General features: G+C 44.3%; 1 protein-coding gene and 1 non-coding gene across 2 annotated transcripts in view; both read right to left on the reverse strand.

Moving 5' to 3' along the window:
- Window positions 1-631: 631 nt before the first annotated feature.
- The window catches only part of LOC112247382 (eukaryotic translation initiation factor 4 gamma 1), a 70,052-nt gene continuing 46,012 nt past the window's right edge, over window positions 632-24,671 (reverse strand). Inside the window, 24 exon segments of the mRNA XM_024416135.2 lie at window positions 632-2,074; window positions 5,202-5,342; window positions 5,635-5,716; window positions 8,104-8,256; window positions 9,886-9,984; window positions 10,137-10,218; window positions 10,333-10,458; window positions 10,632-10,804; window positions 11,034-11,155; window positions 11,372-11,631; window positions 12,934-13,051; window positions 13,144-13,267; window positions 13,636-13,932; window positions 19,484-19,588; window positions 19,713-19,946; window positions 20,084-20,230; window positions 20,434-20,841; window positions 20,965-21,102; window positions 21,278-21,411; window positions 21,746-21,938; window positions 22,620-22,708; window positions 23,175-23,396; window positions 23,399-24,112; window positions 24,436-24,514. Of these exon segments, the coding sequence (XP_024271903.2) occupies window positions 1,887-2,074; window positions 5,202-5,342; window positions 5,635-5,716; window positions 8,104-8,256; window positions 9,886-9,984; window positions 10,137-10,218; window positions 10,333-10,458; window positions 10,632-10,804; window positions 11,034-11,155; window positions 11,372-11,631; window positions 12,934-13,051; window positions 13,144-13,267; window positions 13,636-13,932; window positions 19,484-19,588; window positions 19,713-19,946; window positions 20,084-20,230; window positions 20,434-20,841; window positions 20,965-21,102; window positions 21,278-21,411; window positions 21,746-21,938; window positions 22,620-22,708; window positions 23,175-23,396; window positions 23,399-24,112; window positions 24,436-24,514 (4,428 nt within the window). The 3' untranslated portion in view covers window positions 632-1,886.
- Window positions 22,867-22,998, reverse strand: LOC112247397. Its single transcript, XR_002953061.1, has one exon. It is a non-coding gene; the product is annotated as a small nucleolar RNA SNORA17 (small nucleolar RNA).

The following is a 24,671-nucleotide window of genomic DNA, read 5'->3' on the forward strand; positions in this document are numbered from 1 at the left end:
CTATCAATATATTCAAAACTAGAGCCCTATCCCATTTACCAGGTACTCCTCACAGTCAAACAGAATACAAAAGTGGAGACTGATTTGTGATAAAATGGAAATCAAATAGTGTGGTAAACCCATATAAGTAGTGAGGGCTAAGATGAGTGCTCAGAGCGCACACAAAAAGTGAATAGGTTAAGAGTTCAGGGGACCTGAAACACGTCGCTACTACCATCACAAACCTGTTACAGAGGTCAGACTATACAAATCTGTTGTGTAGGATTAAGGTCTAGTCACCTCTTCTACCCCTGATCTACACAGATGGAACTTCTGCACAAAAGAGAACAGTCAGAACATAACTCTGCAGATGGGAGAACTTTAGAAGCAGAGACAATGAAAACACACAAATGCAATTTCTCAGCGGCGGAGCCCCATAGCCATGTTCTGGTTGGGTGAGACTGACACAATGCCCAGTCGGCTTCCTCATTCCACAGGACAATTAAGTAGAGTAAAGGCTTTCAGTTTTTGTGCGTTGGACAACAGAGAGGACATGGTGGGGAAAAACAGTTTAAAATCTGTCATTACTGTGAAACTACATGTAGGCTGTCAGTCCTCCCCTCTGGATAAAAATCAATATATTAAAATGGTGTCTTATTTGCAATGTTCTTTATTATCTTTTCCAGTTTTAGATATGAAAAGAGGCATTCATTTTCTTAATTAAATACTTCATAAAGGAAAGCAAAAAAGTATTTACAAAATATTCAATTAAATTGTAATCAATGACTTCAGGTGGATCATTACAAGCACCTGCTAGCTGAGGAGAGAAATATAAATACAGAGAACTGCCACTTTGTTTCAGGAAAAAAAATACATGGTATAACATTAGAATTTTTATTTTTGAAAAACCAAAAAGCAATATATTACAGAACTCTCCTGAAATGCATTTCCACTAAATGGAAGCAGAAAAAGCCTTAGGAAACGTACTGTGAATGTAATTTTATACTCTTTTGAAATTGCTTCTTTAAAGATGATTTATATATAGACCTTTCAAGTTTGAATTATGATGTTCTCTTTTTAAAAATCCACGTCGTTGCAAGCCCGTTCTCCCTTTCCAGACCCACAGTTTTTGGAAGTGTAGGAAAAAAGTAACACGGGACAAATTGGGGTTGGCGAGCATGGCCATAAGGAAGCATTGTGACCCCCAGCAGCAAAAGGTCATTGTCCATTGCCCCACTGCCCCTCTCCACCAGACAGGAAGTCCACAGGAGTCAGACTCCACACTGTAATGCCTAAACAAAACGAGCTCCAGCATGTCCACTTTTCTTTATACATATTTTCTTTTATCTAAAAAAAAGAAACACTTCAATCATCCTAAACTCAAAAAGAAAGAGCTAAATCACTGACAGAGTCGTGTAGAATCATACATTCAACATGATGGCCATCATGTCTCATTCAACAGGATATATGATGTAATCAAAAATATATATATGAGCAGCCTTTATTAGTTCGGTCTGTTGGGGATTTAATTTGTTGTTTTGCTAAACATCATGAATAGTGTTGCTACGGCAACACGACGCCTTTAAAACAAGGGATAAAACCTCAAAACACTGAAGGAAACAGCCACCCCTACAGCTTGTTGTAATGCTTATCGCTCTCGCAATTACTTTCTCAATTTAGTTCGAAGACATTCGGCAGCGCAAAATAAACAAAAATGAAGAAAATAAAACAAAAAACGATTGTATGTTCAATCCGTAGTAGAATCTCCTAGCTGATTTTTTCCTCTTTTTTACGTTGAAGGATTTTGTTGATTCTAACAGCCCCATGTTCCTGAATCATCCTCAACAGGATGTTCTTTTTCCTCCTCCAGGTCTTCCCAGAGTTCAGGGGGCGCTGGTCAGCAGGTCCTAGCTGTTGTTGTCAGACTCCTCGTCCTCGGCCTCACGGAGCCAGGTGAAGAAGGCGGTGACGGACTTCAGGGCCACACCCTTACCCTGCATCTCTGCGGGGTCCTTGCTGGACTCCCACTTGTTGAAGGCCTCTTCTTTGATCACGTCCTCATCATACAGCGTGTCAAAGAACATCCGCAGCAGGTCTACAAGAAAGGAGGAAGAGAGCATGTCAACAATGTAAGCAGAGGGAGACAGGATTTCAATATACAATGTGCACAAAAATAACATCTAGGATACAAATTGGTCAACCACACCCCTCGGTCAAATAGCCCCTATGGGAAAAAAGAAAGAAAAAGGCTAACATGAGACAAACACAGGACAAATCTGAGTCTTCAGCATGTAAAAAAAAGAAAACGGGATGCACGATATATCGGTGAATCTCAGAATCGACCGATATTAGCTAAAAATGCCAACCTCGGTGTGAGCTCGATGTCTTGTTTAACACCGATTTTAAAAAACTATGTCAAAGCTTCCGTGCATACCGATATACCATAGGTACATGACGTAATGACTCCACATAAAATGTTTTCACTGCACGTGCAACACAGCATTCCTAACCTAGCCCACAATGTCTGCTGTGTGGATCGAGCAGTCAACAAGTCGAGCAGTCATTTGAAAGAGTAAGATAACTTCAGCGAGACAACTCAAAGGATAAATCCATTAAAGCCAAGATAATGGAATTCACTGCCCTTGATAATCAACCGTTCTCTCTGTCGTGGGTGATGTTGGCTTTCGTCGACTGGTCGAGCACCGGTACGCACTACCAAATGCGCTATTTTTCAGATGTTGCCCTACCGGAGTTACACAGTAATAGCGTCACTATTAGCTTCACCACATACATACTTTGGAACTCCGTTTGGGTCTTTGCGTGTTAAAAAAGAAAGTAGCACTGTCAAAGCTGTACAAAAAAGTCTGCAAATAAGCAAACAACGGCCACAAACGACGTGTTTACAATACCGCGTTGGTAATAAACCATAATTTGTTTGACTGCAACTTCTGGGGTAGCTAGCTTTAGCTCGGTACCTAGCTAGCACCAAAACAACCAGCATGAAAACAATGACCTGTAGAAACAGCAGTCATTTTCATTATTCTCAGCAATGATTTAGGGAATCCTTGTGAGTAAGTATTAGCTAGGTTGCCACTTGTTGTTTGCCTGTTGAAATTGAACTTCAGTTCATGAAAATAAATAGCTAGCCAGCTACTTAACCCTGTTGCCCAAAGCTAATGTTATAAGTAGCCAGCTAGCTTCATCTGGGTAGTGAGGCTCAACCGGACTGGGGGTATGTGTTGTGAAGCTAGCCACAATATAGATACGCCACAATAGTGGAATTTGCGGTTTGCCTTCAAAATAAAAGTGTATCATTGACAGTAATGCAAAAGACAAACAGTAGAATTATGCCATACTTTTATTTTGAAAGCTAACCACAAAGTCCACTATTGTGGCGTATCTATATTGTGGCTAGCTTCACATAGATGGGTCCGACCATCATTAATCAAATAAGAACTGTCTTATAAATTAGGGTTATTTTAGATGATGACACCTAGTTTGTGTCATTTTTGGGGAAGAACATTGTTTGCATCCATGAGCTAGCTCACTTAAAAAAAAACCCAGCCCTGTAGGTGCGCGAGGCAACTTTACCAGCATCATAGCATACGTATTGATGAATTATTTTCTTTTTTTTCTTCAAACTTCTACAGATGCACAATCGAGAGCATCCTGGCGGGCTGTATCACCGCCTGGTATGGCAACTGCACCGCCCTCAACCGTAAGGCTCTCCAGAGGGTAGTGAGGTCTGCACAACGCATCACCGGGGGCAAACTACCTGCCCTCCAGGACACCTACACCACCCGATGCTACAGGAAGGCCATAAAGATCATCAAGGACATCAACCACCCGAGCCACTGCCTGTTCACCCCGCTGCCATCCAGAAGGCGAGGTCAGTACAGGTGCATCAAAGCTGGGACCGAGAGACTGAAAAACAGCTTCTATCTCAAGGCCATCAGACTGTTAAACAGCCACCACTAACATTGAGTGGCTACTGCCAACACACTGTCAATGACACTGACTCTACTCCAGCCACTTTAATCATGGGAATTGATGGGAAATGATGTAAATATATCACTAGCCACTTTAAACAATGCTACCTTATATAATGTTACTTACCCTACATTGTTCATCTCATATGCATACGTTGATACTGTACTCTATATCATCGACTGCATCCTTATGTAATACATGTATCACTAGCCACTTTAACTATGCCACTTGGTTTACATACTTCTCATATGTATATACTGTACTCGATATCATCTACTGTATCTTGCCTATGCTGCTCTGTACCATCACTCATTCATATATCCTTATGTACATATTCTTTATCCCCTTACACTGTGTATGACAGTAGTTTTTTTGGAATTGTTAGTTAGATTACTTGCTCGTTATTACTGCATTGTCGGAACTAGAAGCACAAGCATTTCGCTACACTCGCATTAACATCTGCTAACCATGTGTATGTGACAAATAAAATTTGATTTGATTTGATTTTTTGACATGAAATACGTGTGCGCGTAATCAATGTGTAATAACCACGTAAAAAATGTATGAACGCGTTAAATTATTATGTGAAGTGTAGTCATATTCAGGTCCTGATTGGTCAAATAGTGTTATTTGAAGTGTATATTTTTTGACACCCAAACGGCATTCCATAGAAATCCTGGTTGAGAGTGACATGACTAAACAAATGTACAACGAAACAGCACTGCAAGTAAGTGACTGAAATAGGTTTGATTATGTTTTACTGGCAATGGGGACACAGGTAAATGTCAACAAAATAACTTTTTGGTCAGTGTGTGTGTGTGTGTGTGTGTGCGTAACCTTTATTTAACTAGTCAAGTCAGTTAAGAACAAATTTTTACTTACAATGACGGCCTGGACGACGCTGGGCCACTTGTGCGCCGCCCTATGGGACTCCCAATCACGGCTGGATGTGATACAGCCTGGATTCGAACCAGGGACTGTAATGACAGCTCTTGCACTGAGATGCAGTGCCTTAGACTACTGCGTTCATTGTGTGTTAACTATTTAACTGTACTAGAGTGCTTAAAAGGCCGGTAAAAGTTTCAATATCAGTATTGTTTTTTTGGGGGGGGCAAGGAAAATATCGGTATCAGTCAAAAATGTCATATCGGGTGCATCACAAAAAAAACTGCCAGACTTGACACAGGGAAACGTAGAGGAAAGTGACTGAAGTCATTCTGTATCTCACTCACTGGCAGGCTGCTCCATCTCCACCATGAGGGCCTGCAAGGCGTAGAGAGCCTGCAGCTCCTTCTGCTCATCCTTCAGGTACTTGTGGAGCAGCTTGGCCCTCCGGGTGATCACCTTCGCATCCAACTTGTAAGGGTTCTCACCTGCAGGCAGCGGGGGAGGGGTCAAAAACTACCTTTTTGTCAGCAGTCATGTTTTCAAGATATTGGACTTTCAAGAAGCAAAGTGTCACCAGCCACATCATCATGATTACTTTTGGAGTGATCTGAGCCATAATGTGTTGGCTCGGATATATTATTTCTACATTGTCCGTTCCAGCACGGTTAAAGCAACCATGCATCGGTACAGAGCTGCTAAGTCCGGTGAAAAGAGTATTAGAGTGCAGGTTTGTCCTGATACAGTGTTGGATTGACAGGTAAAGGTAGGGTAACTCACAGATGATGGCTGACTGGCAGATGGATGTCATGACTGCTCTGACAAACATGTTGGAGGACATCTGCGTCTCGTCCAGGTTAGCCTAAAGAGGGGAGGCACAGTCACAACACATATCAGTGGGGTTGAGCAGTGGGATATACAACAAGGACCAATAGGACTAATGGGGATATATATATAGTGCATTCAGAAAGTATTCAGACTCCTTTCCGTTATCCTTATCTTGTTACGTTACAGCCTTATTCTAAAATGGATTAAAAATATATATACTTAGCAATCTACACACAATACCCCATAATGACGAAGCAAAACCAGAAATACCTTATTTACATAAGTATTCAGACCTTTGCTATGAGACTCAAATTGAGCTCAGGTGCATCCTTTCCATTGATCATCCTTGAGATGTTTCTACAACTTGATTTGAGTCCAACTGTGGTAAATTCAATTGACGGGACATGATTTGGAAAGGCACACACCTGTCTATATAAGGTCCCACAAAATCCAAGCCATGAGGTCGAAGGAACTGTCCATAGAGCACCAATACAGGATTGTGTCGAGGCACAGATCTGGAAGTTTACCAAAACGTTTATGCAGCATTGATTACTCCCCAAGAACACAATGGCCTCCATCATTCTTAAATGGAAGAAGTTTGGAACCACCAAGACTCGAACGTCTCTGGATAGACCCGAAATAGCTGAGCAGCAACACTCCCCATCCAACCTGACAGAGCACTGAGAGGATCTGCTGAGAAGAATGGGAGAAACTTCCCAAATACATGTGTGCTAAGCTTGTAGCGTCATACCCAAAAAGACTTGAGGCTGTAATCGCTGCCAAAGATGCTTAATACTTACAGTACCAGTCAAAAGTTTGGACACACCGACTCATTCAAGGGTTTTTCTATATTTTTAAGGAAAATAATAGTTTTTGAATAATAGTGAAGACATTAAAACTATGAAATAACACACGTGGAATCATGTAGTAATAAAAAAAAGTGTTAAACAACTCAAAATATATTTTTGATATTCCAACTCATCCCAAATCATCTCAATTGGGCTAAAGTCAGGGGATGGTGGAGGCCAGGTCATCTGATGCAGCACTCCATCACTCTCCTTCTTGGTCAAATAGCCCTTACACAGCCTGGAGGTGTGTTGGGTCATTGTCCTGTTGAAAAACAAATAGTAGTCCCACCAAGCGGAATCCAGATGGGATTGAGTATCGCTGCAGAGTCCTGTGGTAGCCATGCTGGATGTGCCTTGAATTCTAAATACATCACTGTGTGTCATCAGTAAAGCACCATCACACCTCCTCCTCCTCCATGCTTCACGATGGGAACCACACATGCTGAGATCATCTGTTCACCTACTCTGTGTCTCACAAAGACATGGCGGTTGGAACAGAAATCTCACATTTGGACTCATCAGACCAAAGGAAAGATTTCCAACGGTCTAATGTCCAATGCTAGTGTTTCTTGGCCCAAGCAAGTCTCTTCTTATTGGTGTCATTTAGTTGTGGTTTCTTTGCAGCAATTTGACCATGAAGGACTGATTTCACTCAGTCTCCTCTGAACAGTTGATGTTGAGATGTGTCTGTTACTTGAACACTGAAGCATTTATTTGGGCTGCAATTTCTGAGGCTGGTAAATCTAATGAACTTATTCTCTGCAGCAGAGGTAAATCTGGTTTTCCTTTCCTGTGACGGTCATCACGAGAGCAAGATGGTTTATGCGACTGCACTTGAAGAAACGTAGACATTTGACATTTTCCATATTGACTGACCTTCATGTCTTAAAGTAATGATGGACTGTCGTTTCTCTTTGCTTATTTGAGCTGTTCTTGCCATAATGTGGACTTGGTCGTTTACCAAATAGGGCTGATTGGCTCAAACGCATTAAGTAAAGAAAGAAATTCCACCAAGTAACTTTTAAAAAGGCACAGCTGTTAATTTAAATGCATTCCAGGTGACTACCTTATGAAGCTGGGAAAGAGAATTCAAAGAGTGTGCAAAGCTTTCATAAATGGCAAAGGATGGCTACTTTGAAGAATCTCAAATATAAAATACATTATCATTTGTTAAACACTTTTTTGCTTACTACATGATTCATGATACATATCTGTTAATTCATAGTTTTGATGTCTTCACTATTATTCTACAACGTAGAAAATAGTAAAAAATAAATAAATAAAAAACTTGAATGAGTCGGTGTGTCAAACCTTTGACTGGCACTGTATGTAAAAGTGATATTGAATACATTTTACATTGAATGTGCAACAAATATTTATGTTCTTTGTCATTATGGGGTATTGTGTGTAGATTGAGGGGGCAAACTATTTAATACATTTTAGAATAAGTTTGTAATGTAACAAAATGTGGAAAAAATCCTGGGGTCTGAATACTTTCCGAATGCACCGTAACAAAAGCAAAACGAAATATTAATTGGGTGAGAGGAGACACACTCCCTCTCACACGTCATACCTCGACCCAATCATAGATCCTCTGGTTGTCAGCCTTGTCCTGTATGAGTCTGTCCAGCTGTTTGTTCAGCTCCTCTGAGCTCAGCTCTTTCTTTCTGCTCTTCTCTGTCTCATCATCTCCCCCTCCTCCTCCTCCCAGGGTGAACTCCACATTCTGCATTCAGAGGGAACACACAGCAAGACAGTGAAACTTCCCATCATTACTGTTAAGGGCTTTCCAGACAGGAAGCGATGAGGCGGAAAGTTTGCCAAAATAGAGCAGATTCCCATTTTCTCTGCTTCGGCTGAGTAGCTTTCACGTGCATGAGCACCGCAGATCGCTCCGCCTAGGATAATGTCGCTTGCCTAGCTCCATTGAAAATCAACGGGCAACTCTGCTGCCGCTTCCTGTCTGGAAAGCCCTTAAAACTTCTTAAGGCTAGGGGGCACTATTTTCACATACGGATAAAAAGTGTGCCCAAAGTAAACTCAGGCCCAGAAGCTAGGATATGCATATAGATTGGTAGATTAGGATAGAAAAGACTAAGGTTTTTAAAACTTAAAATTATGTCTGTGAGTATAACATAACTTATTTGGCAGGCAAAACCCCGAGGACAAACCATCCAAGAAAATAATTGTTTGAGGTCACTTTCTTTTCAATGGGTTTTCTAAGTGGATCTAGATTTCTAAGGCCCTTACTTGCAGTTCCTATCGCTTCCACTAGATGTCAACAGTCTTTAGAAATTGGTTGATGTTTTTCCTTTGAGAAATGAAGAAGTAGGGCTGTTCAGAACGAGGGTCGAGTCTAGTGTACTGTTGTGGTTGGGGCGGCCGACCTGAAAGCCCGGTCCACTTTGTTTTCGTCCGGTATTGAACACGGTTTATCCCGTCTTAAATTTTATAGATGATTTATATTTTAAAATACCTAAAGTTGGATTAGGAAAGTTGTTTGGATCAAGTTTACAGATAACTATATTAGATACTTTGTAGTCATGTTGTGCGAGTTGGAACAAGTGTTTTTCTGGATCAAACGCGTCAAATAAATTGACATTTTGGAAATATAACGACAGAATTTATCGAACAAAAGGACCATTTGTGATGTTTAATGGACATATTGGAGTGCCAACAGAAGATCTTCAAAGGTAAGGCATGAAGTATATCGTTATTTCTGACTTGTGTCGCGCCTGGCGGGTTGAAAAGTGATTTTCATGTGTTTGTTTGATGGGGTGCCGTCCTCAGATAATAGCATGGTTTGCTTTTGCCTTTTTGAAATCGGACACTGTGGCTGGATTAACAAGAAGTACATCTTTAAACAGATGTATAACACTTGTATGAGTTATGCTATTTCACTGGGTGTTGTCAAATCGGATTGGCGTGAGAAGGGATCACTAAGAAGTTAAAGCACCTTGGGACAACTGTTGATGCAAGTAAAACTATATAAACACATTTGATTGCAATTTGATAGATTGATCTAAAGGTAGCCTCAGCGATATGACGTAGATGCAAAGTAAACAGCAGTGGGTCAATTTCCGCAACTAAAGTGTGTTAAAGTGTGAGGCTCAACCTCAGCTGTTTTGGTCTCCTGGCTGAAAGAGCGTGAAGCGAATCCGTGCACATGCACAAGTACTGTGACCATCTTGCTTGTCTCAATATCTGCAGTGCTGCTCATGGCAAAGTAATTTAGCTGAGTCCACCTTCAATAATTGACTATTATTTCATATTTGTCTCTTAGTTCAAAAAGGGGTAATACTATATGGTGAATCTGCTTTCAACCCTTACAGGGTCAGGACCTCCGACCTCTTACCTTTTCTGTCACAAACTTGTTGACGTCCTCGTCCTCAGGCAGAAAGTCTTTCCAGCTAAGCCCCGCCTCCCTCCACATGGCACCTGCCTTTTTATGGCTCTGAGGTAGCAGATACAGGTGGTTACATTAACAACACTTTGGATCCACAAACATGACATTTGCATAGAATTCAAACATCAAAATGTCTTCTAGACAGATATGAAAACATAAAGCACTATCTCCTTCACAGGTTGGGTAGAGAGAGAACATACCATTCCTTTGCAGAGTAAGGTGAGGATCTGGACCAGCAGAACTCCAGCCGTCCCCTGAGGAACCAGGGGCTTGGATATCTCCCTACAGGGTCATAGGTCAAAAAACGGTCAGTAGGTTACATATTAATATAGAGGATACTGACTGATTAAATAGAGTTATTATTATTAGAGGCCTAGAATGAAGCCTGGGACTGACTTGAAGAGCTGTCCCATGGGGATGCCTCCTTCGTGAAGCATAGGGGTGATAAGCTCAGCCAGGTAGAGCCAGATGTGGGGGACGTCTATGGCCATGTCCTCCGCCACCTCCAGTATCTCTTGAAGCCTGTTGACACACCAAATCACTCAGATTTATCAGATAGACTATCTAGAAAAGAAAACGGTCAATATACTAGTGATCCACTATAACCTTTTCCACATATTCAATGTTTCACAACTCATTTGTGTATAGTGCTGTTCCACGGGCAGAAAACACAAACTCTCTCTGAGGTGACTGACCCTCTGTAGTACTGCTCTTTGGGCAGGGTCCCTGCCTTGTACAGCTGGTGCAGCAGCAGGCCCATGCGTTCTCTGACGATGGGGCTGCGCTCCAGAGTGGACTCTAGACCACTCCGTACAAACACAAAGAGCAGCGGGGTGCTGTTCATCTCCACTACACACTGCAGCGCCTCCTACAGCGCAGGAGGGGAAACAGGATTCAAAGGTTAGTTTTACTCCTAAAGTAGGGCAGTGTTTCAATAATAAAAACATTAAAATAACCTGTTTTGTTGTACATCACTTACATGGAAAGCCATTTTCAATTACCACCATGTGGCCAACTAGCTACAGTATGTATCATATCTGTGTGTGGTTGATATGTAGATCTCTCCAATGATCTGCATGGGTATAAGTGTGATGTACCTTCATGTCGTTGATGTGTAGGTACTCCTCTATGATAGCTGTGGACTTCTTTTCCAGCATTTCTTCACTCAAGGCAGGTTTGTTCTGGGCAGGAGGGGGGGTCAGAGCAGCTTCCCTCTTCACTGTGGCCCAAACAGAGAGAGAAAGTCACATACAAATGTCTCCCTGAGAAATCCTTGCCTTTAAAAACATTGCAAATTCCCCGTAAAGGTCCCTGAATTTGTTAACATAGTACCAACTCTCTGCCTTTCCCCATCCCTTTAAAACTCCTGGTCACTCCTGCCAGCAGTACTGTAAGCCTGACAGAAAGTATGCTGTGTGTATTCTTTGTTTCGTACCATTGTCTTTGCTCCTGGCTCGGTCTCTGCTGCTCCGGTCATCGGTCATGCTGGCTACACGGCGTACAGGATCAGCAGGGCCGCGGTGCTCCCTCTCTCTGCTGTGCTCCTCCGTCTCCCTGCTAAAGCTCCGCTTGGTGACTGGGGGCCGGTTCCTGTCCCGGTCGTCTCGCCGGTCATCCCGCCTGTCGAAGCGGTCGTTGCTGCCACGGTCATGACGCTCGAATCTGTCGCTGCCACGGTCCCGGCTCGAGCTGTTCCTGTTTGTGTATATGGGCAGGGGGTGGGGGTAGATGCAAAGAGTCACAAGATGACATTAATTCATCTGAACCAATCATAAACATTCTGCCCTGTGGTAGCAGTAATGTTCCATATTCAAACCAGTGCCTTTGGATAATATTAAGACTCCTTGACTTTTTCCACATTTTGTTACATTACAGCCTTATTCTAAAGTTTATTTAATTGTTGTTTTTTCGTCAATCTACACACAATACCCCATAATGATGAAGCAAAAACAGTTCAGAAATGTTTGCTAATTTATTAAAAATAGAAAACTGAAATATCACATTTACACAAGTATTTAGAACCTTTACTCAGTACTTTGTTAAAGCACCTTTGGCAGCCTCAAGTCTACTTGGGTATGACGCTACAAGCTTGCACACCTGTATTTTGGGATTTTCTCCCATTCTTTTCTCAGATCCTCTCAAGATCTTTCAGGTTCGATGGGGAGCATTGCTGCTCAGCTATCTTCAGGTCTCTCCAGAGATGTTCGATCGGGTTCAAGTCCGGGCTCTGGCTGGGCCACTCAAGGACAGTCAGAGACTTGTCTCGAAGCCACTCCTGGTTTGTCTTGGCTGTGTGCCTAGGGTTGTTGTCCTGTTGGAAGGTATACCTTCATCCCAGTCTGTGGTGCTGAGCGCACTGGAGCAGGTTTTCATCAAGGATCTCTGTACTTTGCTCTGTTCATCTTTCCCTCGATCCTGACTAGTCTCCCAGTCCCTGCCACTGAAAAACATCCCCATAGCATGATGCTGCCACTACCATGCTTCACCGTAGGGATGGTGCCAGGTTTCCTCCAGACGTGACACTTGGCATTCAGCCCAAAGAGTTCAGTCTTGGTTTCATCAGACCAGAAAATGTTGTTTCTCACAGTCTGAGAGTCTTTAGGTGTCTTTTGGCAAACTCCAAGCAGGCTGTCATGTGCCTTTTACTGGTGAGTGGCTTCCGCCTAGCCACTACCATAACGGCCTGATTGGTGATGTGCTGCAGAGATGGTTGTCCTTCTGGTAGTTTCTCATAGCAAAGAGTCTGAATACTTATGTAAAAAGGGTATTTCTGCTTTTTTATTTTTAATACATTTGCAAAAAAAATAATCCAAAAACCTGTTTTCGCTTAGTCATTATGGGGTATTTTGTGTAGATTATGAGGATGATTTATTTTAAATCAATTTTAGAATGTGGCTGTAACAAAATGTGGAAAAAGACAAGGGGTCTGAAATCTTTCGGAAGGCACTATATGTAAAGGACAGATGTAGTCTTTTGTAACGTCCCAGTGCTGCTGACCTCTGAGGAACTCTTCTGTCCGAGTCATGTGAGGGCCCTGAGGAGGAGGGCTGCTGTGGCTGCAATGCTGAGAACCTGTTGAGGGTGCTGGTGGCTGGGCGGCCTCCTGACTCTGGGGCTATGAACACACAGAGAACACAAACACTGAATTTTTGAAGAGCCTAAGAGTAGATATTTCACAATGGTGGTTGTACTGGTAAGAGGACTTACTGGCTTCACCAGCGGGTTTGGCTCCGGTGGTGCCTCCACTGCTGCCCTTGCCCCAGCTGCCCCACATGCCTTTACCCCCGAGCTGGGGCGCCAGCAGCTGGTTGTTGAAGTCCAAAGCCCCGGGCTGCAGAGAGAAGGAGAGGTTAGAAACATTACTGTTGAGGAAAGAAGACTTGCAGGATTGTTGGGGGCAAAACATCTTGAGATCTGAAAAAGGTCTGAAGTTTTGAGTTATATAAGTGAGGAGTCAGGAATAGTATGGTAATAACTCTAAATGGAGGTTAAAGGTTAAGTGGTGTGTGCCAGACTACAGAGTGAGTGAGTTTGGTGTTTCAGTTGGGAATGGTAGGGCTGATAGAACTTTACAATGGGGTTGAAGGTTAAGGAGGTGGATGCTAGACTGCAAGTAGAGGGGGTTGGAGTATTTCAGTCCAAACTGAGTATGGGTCCACGGTACGTGGCTGAGAATCCACAGTATAATGTATCACTGACCTTAGTGATCTTGCTGAGTCGGCTGGTGTCGATGGGTCTGCTCTTGGTGGAGATGGGAACTGTGTTCCAGCCCTCGTCCTGGGGCTGACTCCTTTGGCCCGTCTGGGGGTGTTGGCCCCCGCGGCTCCCCTGATCTCTTCCTCCACCACCACGTCCTCCAACTCCTCCTCGGGTGTTCTGGTTGAGGAGTTGCTGCTGCACCTTGAGAACCTCCCTGTGCTCCTCCAGCTCAGCATCCTTGTGGATCTGGTCTATGGTCTTGGGGCCCTGCTCTCCTCTCCTGGGGACCCACGTGTTCTGGGAGGGGAGGCAAGGAGTGAGTTAGGGCTGTCCACGACTAAAATAAATCTTGGTCGACAGAGACGTCCTGTTCTTTCGACCAATTGATTTTTCAATATATAGGCAGACACCCTATGTGTTTGAATAATACCAACAACATATGCACTGAGCTTGTCTGATGCTTTAAGCACACTGTTTGATTAAATAATTAAGAGACAAATGAGACAAGAAAGAGCCCGATGGTCACACTGTTACAACAAAATGACAGTGAGTGCCTGTGTGACTGGCGCACGTTGTCTCGCTCTCCTCCCTACTGTATTGAAAAGGCACCACAGCACAGGAAGTGTTTATTGGGCTGTCCATGCTGAAGTTGCTACATCATTTCAGCCATTTAGTTTCTTACTTGTTTCTGACTGAAAAGTTATTTTACCGAAATCCCTAATTTGTTTAGGAAAAACATTTCCTATTCCCTCAACCCTTGCTCGCTTTACGTAAAACAAGTAAGCATCGCATGCATGTGACCAATAGGGCCTGACCTATAGCCCATAATAATCACATCAATATATTGGTTATAACAAACTCCAAACACAGTAACATGTGACAGCAAAATGGATGAGGAGGATGTGAAAAAGCAACGCGCAAATGTTTATTGGTTGTTCAGGAGGGAAAGGGGAAGTCAGATCTGTGGAAGACATTTGACTTAGTTGTGGAAACTACTGGAGATCTAGATAAAGGAGGGTATAGGAGCAAGCGTTGTGTGAGTAGTGTGTGCCAAACAGTTTCTGTTAAATTACTTTTTTTTAAACAATTTGGAAGTGTAAAAACCAAATAAGTGTACCAAAGAGTCTGTTCTAACGAGAAATAAAATATATAAAGCCTTGATTACAGCAGACGAAAAACAGTTGCATGCATTCGTGAATTGCGATGTATTTATTGTTTAGGCTAAATTACTCAAAGCTCCCTTTGTTATTTAATTTTAAAACTAAAATGGTTGATTGCATTTTAAAGCATGCATGTCTTGTATGCTATGTGACGGCATGAACGAATGAATAATTGATCAATTGATTGATACAGGAGCCCGAGTTAGTTACGGTTTTAAGACAAAACAGGACACGGTCTTAGGCCGACAGCTCGAAGGTAGTTACACAAGGATACTTATACAAAGCCTACTAATGATAACGACACTACTTATTATAATGATGATCATAATAACAATAAGGAGATCAAGAAAAATGAGGGTATAGGAGTGAGAGCTGCGTACATATTGTGTGAGACAAACAGGTGGTGTTAGATCACAATATTATTTTTCTCCTGTTTGGAACAGTGTAAACACAAAATAAATTAGAAGTAATACCAGTCTGTTCTAACGGAAAAACAAATATAAAGCCTTCATTACAGCAGAGCAAAGCTTAAATATGGCTTTATCCACCATTTTGCCATTGCATTAAGCTTGGTGCTCATGGAATCAGTAGGCTATAAACAAACACTCTCTAACAGGCAACAGAAGCAGGACCTGACTTATTTCTGAAAATATATATATAAGGATGATTTATAAATCCAGGCACATTTAACAGTTAGGCTACTGATTATAGATCCAATTAAGTTGGGGTTTCCTCTCTGCTGAATTCTCTTAGACAATTAGGCTAAGGCAAGGACTGTTTCCTTGTTTCTGCTGCTGTTGCTTCCGCCAATGTTCTCAATCCCAATATGCCAATATACAACTTTGCTATTATGCAGATAGCAACATAGGGAAAGGCACCAATTCTAGGGCGCACTGAAGAGTATGTTCCATAACCGCGGGCAGCGACCGTATCCAACGAAGGATAAACCTCATGTTATAAAATAGATACTATTTCATTTTTACATACTCAATTTTATATAGTTTTTATTTTTATTTTTTTTACATACTATAACCATATACAATTTTAGTATCACATGTCTCAGAGTGATGGACTGTGCCATTCCGTGGCCTCTGCAATGGATTAGTCCACTGAGACCGGAGTGAATCAGACCGGTGTCTTGCACACCCTGTAAAAAATGTATTGCGACTGCTCGACTAAAGAAATCTCGGTCGACCAACAGCCTATCGACCAAACAATGGACCAGTCGACTAAATGGGGTGAGCCCTAGAGTGAGAACAGTAATATTATGGACCAAACAATGGACCAGTCCACTAAATGGGGTGAGCCCTAGAGTGAGAACAGTAATATTATGGACCAAACAATGGACCAGTCCACTAAATGGGGTGAGCCCTAGAGTGAGAACAGTAATATTATGGACCAAACAATGGACCAGTCGACTAAATGGGGTGAGCCCTAGAGTGAGAACATTAATATTATGGACCAAACAATGGACCAGTCCACTAAATGGGGTGAGCCCTAGAGTGAGAACAGTAATATTATGGACCAAACAATGGACCAGTCCACTAAATGGGGTGAGCCCTAGAGTGAGAACAGTAATATTATGGACCAAACAATGGACCAGTCCACTAAATGGTGTGAGCCCTAGAGTGAGAACAGTAATATTATGGACCAAACAATGGACCAGTCCACTAAATGGTGTGAGCCCTAGAGTGAGAACAGTAATATTATGGACCAAACAATGGACCAGTCCACTAAATGGGGTGAGCCCTAGAGTGAGAACAGTAATATTATGGACCAAACAATGGACCAGTCCACTAAATGGGGTGAGCCCTAGAGTGAGAACAGTAATATTATGGACCAAACAATGGACCAGTCCACTAAATGGGGTGAGCCCTAGAGTGAGAACAGTAATATTATGGACCAAACAATGGACCAGTCCACTAAATGGGGTGAGCCCTAGAGTGAGAACAGTAATATTATGGACCAGTCCACTAAATGGGGTGAGCCCTAGAGTGAGAACAGTAATATTATGGACCAAACAATGGACCAGTCCACTAAATGGTGTGAGCCCTAGAGTGAGAACAGTAATATTATGGACCAAACAATGGACCAGTCCACTAAATGGTGTGAGCCCTAGAGTGAGAACAGTAATATTATGGACCAAACAATGGACCAGTCCACTAAATGGGGTGAGCCCTAGAGTGAGAACAGTAATATTATGGACCAAACAATGGACCAGTCCACTAAATGGTGTGAGCCCTAGAGTGAGAACAGTAATATTATGGACCAAACAATGGACCAGTCCACTAAATGGGGTGAGCCCTAGAGTGAGAACAGTAATATTATGGACCAAACAATGGACCAGTCCACTAAATGGGGTGAGCCCTAGAGTGAGAACAGTAATATTATGGACCAAACAATGGACCAGTCCACTAAATGGTGTGAGCCCTAGAGTGAGAACAGTAATATTATGGACCAAACAATGGACCAGTCCACTAAATGGTGTGAGCCCTAGAGTGAGAACAGTAATATTATGGACCAAACAATGGACCAGTCCACTAAATGGTGTGAGCCCTAGAGTGAGAACAGTAATATTATGGACCAAACAATGGACCAGTCCACTAAATGGGGTGAGCCCTAGAGTGAGAACAGTAATATTATGGACCAAACAATGGACCAGTCCACTAAATGGGGTGAGCCCTAGAGTGAGAACAGTAATATACTTTAACTGAGGATTGGAGTTCGATGGAAAAGTGTGGCGTACTCTTAACACTCCATCTCTCTTTCAGGCAAAGGTTACTTAGTCAATAAACTAAGACATAAATGGGTGACAACCAGGCTATAGAAAGAGCGGGAGAGATGCCTTGCCCTAACTTGACCCCGTTGTCAGCTTTTCCAGAGAATGGAAACTGAAACTAGAGTGTTTTCCCAGTAAACAGCAGGGGCCAGTGTGCTGACTGAGTGCAGCTGATCAGCTCTTGTGAAACATCCCGACTGCTGCTTTGGTAAGACACTTACTGGGGGTGGAACCATAGAGATCCTATAACGTAGTTATGTGGTGCACATGTTGGAACCCTGTCTGAACATGTAGGAAACCTCCTCACACACACCTACATGACCTGTGTTGTACAGGGAGAAGACATTAGTGAGGATACAGGATCCAGTGTAACACCACATCACTGCTCTCACCATACTGCGAGTCACTGTCGGACAGACACACAAACACACAGGCTCTGCAAACATTTTCTCAGAAAAGTCACTGGATACTAAACTAGTTAAAGTGGAACAGTCCAGTCCGTAACTGCATTACGGGAAACCATAGAGGCCTAGGCTACAGATCCATACCTGTATGTCCCTTAGTAACTAGTCATTTTCAAATAAAGTAAGAAATGTGAGTTTGTGAATCACTGAAAACTTAGTGAATGGGGCATAGGCATGAGGCTTGGGCTGTATACCAGGTTATTTGGAAATACCCACGGGAAATTTTTCAACACTGTCAATACCACAAACCATTTATTTGACATTATTTTTATTAATTAGAATATTTGTAGCTACTTAAGTAAATACCTGCAGTCAACTTGTGCAATTTAGGAGATAACGCAGATCTTGTTATTTCATTACGAAGCTTTACCAGTAGTCTTGGGATTAACTGCAGCCCGCACCAGGTGATCTTGTTATAGTACGGAATTCACAAATAAATATCTTAGAACTATTAAGTTAACCGTCTAAAATGTGCTAAATGCTCTGCAGTTGTGTATTTGGTTTGCTAACTTAGTACCAAGTTATCTAGCTAAGTGGTTAGCTTCTTGCAATTAAGCTCCTCTTGGTAACAGCAGAGAATCCCTTCCGTTTAATATTTATTTTGCGTGTGCAGCAGACTAACATTTTTGAGTTACTTGTATAACTTTATGAGTGGGATGTCTGTCCTGCAAAGTTTGTCAAGAGACTGTATAAAATGTTTGCATGCGTTCGTTAGATTTGACATGTACTTGTTAGCATTGCTAACCTTTGGATTGAAAATAGTGCCCCTGGTGTTCAGCGCAGGTATTACCGAATATCCCAGTATGGCACTCGGTCATTATGAAGTTAGGACAATCTGGATACTGCCCAAGCCTACTAGGCATGGATAAGTAGTTTATGTGAACATCAAGGGACACATCCATTTAGAAGGGAGGTAAACATCTAGATGGTGAATGACATGGAGAGGAGGGAGTCGTTTACAGTGGCTTGGAGAGAAGGGATTGGCTGCAGGGTGCAGACTGACTCCAGTCTCAGTTTATGGCACCAAGGGCCCAGCTGGGAGCCTCCCTGTATTAAAGATCTGACCTTGTCTCCCTCTGAGCCCACTTCAGAACCCTCGACACCCACAGACTAGTGAGGGTGTCTATGGGCCTGTAAAACGCCAACACACAAAACAACACAACCCACTATTATACACTACACCTGCATGCATATAGAGGGCTTGTAAAGCACATGAGGGGTCAGAGGTGATTTGGGGTCATGGGTAAATTCAGAGGTAATGTGGGGTTAGGGGAGAATATTCTGTCTATGGTAGTTTGACACAGTGTTTACTGATATGCTTGGATACATAACAACCAGAGGACAAGGGTCAGTCAGATTAGAGATTACCAAAAGGTTTAGGTGAGGGGGCTAAAGCATTCCCCAGACACTGGTGGGTGGTGTGTGTGTGTGTTAAGAGGTATTACCCTCCTGAGGTCCAGTACGTCCTGCAGCATGAAGCGGATTCTGGACGATGTCTTCTTCTCCTTGATGATCTTGTCCATCTGGGCAAAGTACTGGTCCATACGTGGCTACAGAAAGAGAGACAGGCAGGTTAGTGTGTATGTGTTTGTGTGTAAATCTGATTCTCAGAAATAATTTGGCATAAGTGTTCTAAACGATGTGTGTCTGTTAGTGACACTGGTTCAGCGTTACCTTTGCCTTTTCAAAGTCCAGGTCTTTCCCTATAGTTGACAAGAGTCTACAGAGGCACTCTAGTGACTCCTCATCGTGGTTCTTCAGCAGCTTGACGATGCAGTCGTGCATGATGGCCTCCGTCAGCATCTTCAGCTTGAATAGCTCACCAATGAACTTGATGTTGCCTAGCGACCGCCGCCGCGCCTTGTCTTTGGCCTCCTCCAGCTCTGCCTTCAGGCGATCCTTCTCCTCCTTCAGACAGGAAGTGATTTAACAGGAAGTAGGAGGAGGGAGGCATATCAGACAGATGGTCAACTGACGCATACAGAAACCAAAACCAAGTGTGTGTGAAGGACATTTTAATTGGTCACTGAGAGCACAGCTCGTACCATGGCTGCAGCGTCCAGCTCTTTCTGCTTCTTCTCAAAGATTACATCATCGTCCTTGTCCTTCTCAAACTCCTTCTGACAGCGGTTCAGAAGCAGCTTGCGGAAATTCACAGTGACTCCCGGCTTGTCTGTAGTGGGGACTTTGAGCTGACGAGAGGAACAGAAAAACACAAACATTTAGGCCATGGTTGGAAAGCTTTGCAGACGTCACATAAAGCATAAGAGGGAACGTGATAGGAGACGTCATGAGTGTGTAATGGCACCACTCAGAAACGTGGCACAGAACAGAGGTCAGCACCGAACCAAGACCTGCACACTAGATGTACACACACCCTTCAGAGTCTACTCACCCCAATAAGGCAGCGGCACATGTTGGCGTAGGCCACGGAGAAGTTGGGTTCAGAGATGGCCTTCTCAAAGATCAGATCTATCACTCCCTTCAGCCTCTCCTCTGTATCGATGGTCAGCTCTGTGACCTGCTTCATCAGCTGTTGGAACATCTGAGGGGTCAGCTTGTTCAGGATACTACGGACCCTCTTGAACAGCTCCTGGGTCTTGGCCTGTTCCGAGTCGTCGCTCTCCTCCTCAGGAGCAGCTTGCCCACTGGTAGCCTTCTTGACAGCGGGCTTCCAGGCCTTCTCAGCCTTGTTGAGCTTCACGTCTTCTGTCAGAGACGAAGAGATGTTGATGATCCTCCTGGGTTCCTTACGCTGGCCCTGCTGGGAGCGACGCGGTCCTCCACCACCCATACCAGAGGGCTGAAGGAGAGGAGGGAAGGGAAAAGGAAAGAAATTCAGTCAACATTTTTTTAATATAATCCCAGAGTTTCAGAATCTGAGTGTAGTCTTTGAGAAGATTGACAGTTTTTCATGATAACTCACTGGTCCTCCTCTGTGGCCACCTCCACCTCCTCCCATTCCAGGCCTGCCCAGGTTGGCAAACGAGGGTGTGAAGTCGGGGCCCATGTTCATCCCTGGCAAACGGCTGGGGTCCAGCTGGCGGAGAGGGGCCTTATTCGCCTGGAGAGAAAGAATGACCGAACAAGGACAGAAGAGAAAGAATGATGGACACAAAGAAAGTCAAAATAAGTAACTGGTAAATAAAGTGGTCTATCTGAAGAAAAATATATATATTCTCAAATGGACCGTGCAGTGGTTCCTCCAGTCCAGCAGGGGACAGAGTGTTGTACTGTACCTTGTCCAGCACCACGTCACTGATCTGAGGTAGGCCCTCAGGCTTGGACATGGCGGCACTGATGAACTGGAAGCCCAGCAGGAAGTCCCTGTCATACCTCTTCTTCTCCTCTGGGTCTATAGGCCTACATAGTTCTGATGGAGAGGAACAAGGAATTATAGATGAATCACATTTATGTGAGTTTTCATCAGTATAGTGTTCAGGGTTTAGGTTGGTAGAGTTGGGGTATATAGTCTCATCTGAACTGAGTATTACTCCGTTTCACTTCTAAAAATCATAGATTGATTGCAAATGGGACTTTATGACTCGTGCTCTGACAAAGCATTTCCAATAAAGTGAAACTTTGCATCCTCACTTGACTGACACGCAGATCTTGTGAGATAAGGTGTAGAGGATAACGTTAAGAGGATAACATTTCTAAGTATAGAAATGTTATAGGGCATCTCCGGGTCAAGGTTCAGAACCCACCCTCTTTGTACTGGTACTTCAGATCCTCTGGCTTGGGTTCGATATTCTCTGCATCCAGTTTGTCCTCCTTCTCCTCCCACGTCTCATCCACCTCTTCGACTGCAGGGGTGTTTGCTGGGCGGGGCTCCTTAGCGTCAGAGGCAGAAGTGGGTGTGGCCTGCTCTGGCTCAGGAGTGCTCTCCACTACCTGCTCCTGGAGAGGGGGTGAGAAAGCGAGGCAGGGAGAAAGAGGGAGAGAGAGGGGGGAAAGGGGAGGGGGGGAGAGGGGGGGGGGAGGGGGGGGAGAGGGAGGGGGGGGAGAGGGAGAGGGAGAGGGGGGAGGGAGGGGGAGAGGGAGAGAGGGAAAGAGGGGAGAGAGAAGAAGAGGGAAGAAGAGGGTTGAGGGAGAGAGAGAAGAAGAGGGTTGAGGGAGAGAGAGAAGAAGAGGGTTGAGGGAGAGAGAGAAGAAGAGGGTTGAGGGAGAGAGAGAAGAAGAGGGTTGAGGGAGAGAGAAGAAGAGGGTTGAGGGAGAGAGGGGGAGGGGGGTATTAGTTAGTGTACATTGTTTTCATTCTTGGGTTTTTAATGGGCCAGCTGTACAGGCATTCTTAAAGCTTTGATATGAGACGGCGTGGGTGGCGTGTTTTTGATACGAGATGGCGTGTTTGATACGAGATGGCGTGTTTGATACGAGATGGCGTGTTTGATACGAGATGGCGTGTTTGATACGAGATGGCGTGGGTGGGGTGTTTGATATGGATGGCGTGGGTGGTGTGTTTGAAAAGGATTGAGTGGGTGGTGTGTTTGAAAAGGATTGAGTGGGTGGTGTGTTTGAAAAGGATTGAGTGGGTGGTGTGTTTGAAAAGGATTGAGTGGGTGGTTCATGTGAACAGACCTCCTTAAAGGCATCCAGGAGGTCTCCAACAGCCTCCTTCTTGTTCAGATCCTTCATCTTCCTCTTTTTTTTTGGCACAGAAACAGCAGCTACAAGCAGAACACCACCAACACAGTCAGAATAAACCTCTATGGATTGACACTCAATCCCAATCCCTAGTCCAACCCTAGCACCCACACTCCACCTAGAAATCAAGGTGGAGTGGTTACCACATTGCCACCTATCCAACTTTTTATTTTTATGGCTTTCTGTTGGAGCTGTGATCACTCCAAGTACCCACTGTTCTGGGTCCTCAGCGTAGACATAACCCGGTAACTCTCTGCCCCTCACGACACAGGCTCGACACACACAGTCGGACTGCAACACCTCAAGGGGCAGATCCTGTTTAATCTTCACCAAGTGCCAAGCGGTAGGGTTAGGAATTCAAATAGAGAAAGACAACGTGGTTGAATGAGATAGACAGACAGATGGATCCAGTTAGAGAAAAAGACAGACAGAAGGAGACTGTTTCAAAGAAGTAGAGAGAGAAAAAAAGCAAGTCAGACTGATACTGACCTTGCATAGAACTCTCCCCGGCTGGGGTGGTGCTCTGTGGTGGTGGTGAGTCCATCTCGTCTTCTACACGGGGAGCAGTTACAACTGTAGTAGTAGCAGTCTCAGCTAGGACAGGCGGTGCCTGGGCAATGGGGGCGGGCGTCGCCTGGGCAACGGGGGTGGGCGTCGCCTTGACAATTGGGGCGGGCGTTGCTGTGACTGCAACAGGCGTCAGTTTAGGCATGGGTGCCTCGCTCTGTAACTGAGCCACCTCAGGCTCAGCAATGGGGCTGACGTCACACTCCGACGACTCCGCAGACATCTTCTCAGGGTCCTGGGGGCTGGGGAGCGGCAGGCCATTGGGCAGCCTGAGCTCCTCTGGCTGGGCGATGGGAGACTCCGGGGGTTCTGCTGCCTGGGGGTGGGCATGTTGATGATCAGGGCTGCTGGCTCCTCCTCCTTGGCTGGGGGTGGCTGGGTGGCAGAGATACCATTAGTGCTGCTGCTAGGGGTGATCACTGGAGCAAGGGAAGGCTCAGGTTTGGATGATGTAGTCACCTCCAGCCTAGCCTCCGCCACCTCCTCTTTAATCTTCACTTCCTCCCGCTCCTCCTTGGCAGCTGAGGGATGCTCCTCAGCTGCAGGAGTGGGGCGGGGTTCAGGCAGGGGTGCAGGGTAAGCGGGCACTTCAGGGGCAGATGGGGCTGGAGCAGCGGCTGGAGCATCCATCATGTCTGCAATAGGACTAGTTGAGGGTTGGGGGGTAGTAGGGACAGTAGTGTGGTGGGTGGTAGTTACCGACGGGGGTGTGGGTAGGTCCTGGGATAAGGAAGGGGATTTACTGTTTGTGTCTGGGAGTTTGACCTCTGTTGGGGCAGGGTAAGTCTTGACCAGTTCAGGGGTTTTAGACAGGGCTGGGGGGACAGTTATGAGAGTGGCTGCAGGATTCCCTCGGTCATCTGAGGAGGAAAGGAGATGTCACGAGGAAAAACCACTGGTTAAATTCACCTTAGAAAGGTAATGGTTAACAGACTCAAGTGGCCCATAGCATCATACTAATGTTCAAATTGACCCTCATGTCTGTTGATCTTATTTTTAAAATGACCCACTTATTATCAATTCAACATTAAATGGTAAAAATACACAGGTCCTTTCCAAAGGAGCATTTTGTCTATGTGATTCAGTCAAATTCACAAAAATATACTTCTATGTACTGAAGGTGAACCAATGAGCAACGGCCAGCTACGGCCTTCAAGATGACCTGACCCCTCGGCCAACTCACCTGGTCTGACCACGACAGGTGTCACGTTCTCCCCGTCGGCCTGGCCAACGGCTGGGCCCTCTGATCCAGATATAGACGACTAAGGGACAGAATACAACACACAGACATTAGGTAACTGGAGTGGACACAACCATATGACAGCCTTATGAAAACCTTGTGACAGGTTAGATACAATACCCAATATGTAAACAAAATGTCTGCACATCCAATAACAGGATGGTATGGTAGATAAAGGT

The sequence above is a fragment of the Oncorhynchus tshawytscha genome, linkage group LG13, assembly GCF_018296145.1.
Source record: "Oncorhynchus tshawytscha isolate Ot180627B linkage group LG13, Otsh_v2.0, whole genome shotgun sequence".
In the NCBI taxonomy this organism is placed as follows: domain Eukaryota; kingdom Metazoa; phylum Chordata; class Actinopteri; order Salmoniformes; family Salmonidae; genus Oncorhynchus; species Oncorhynchus tshawytscha.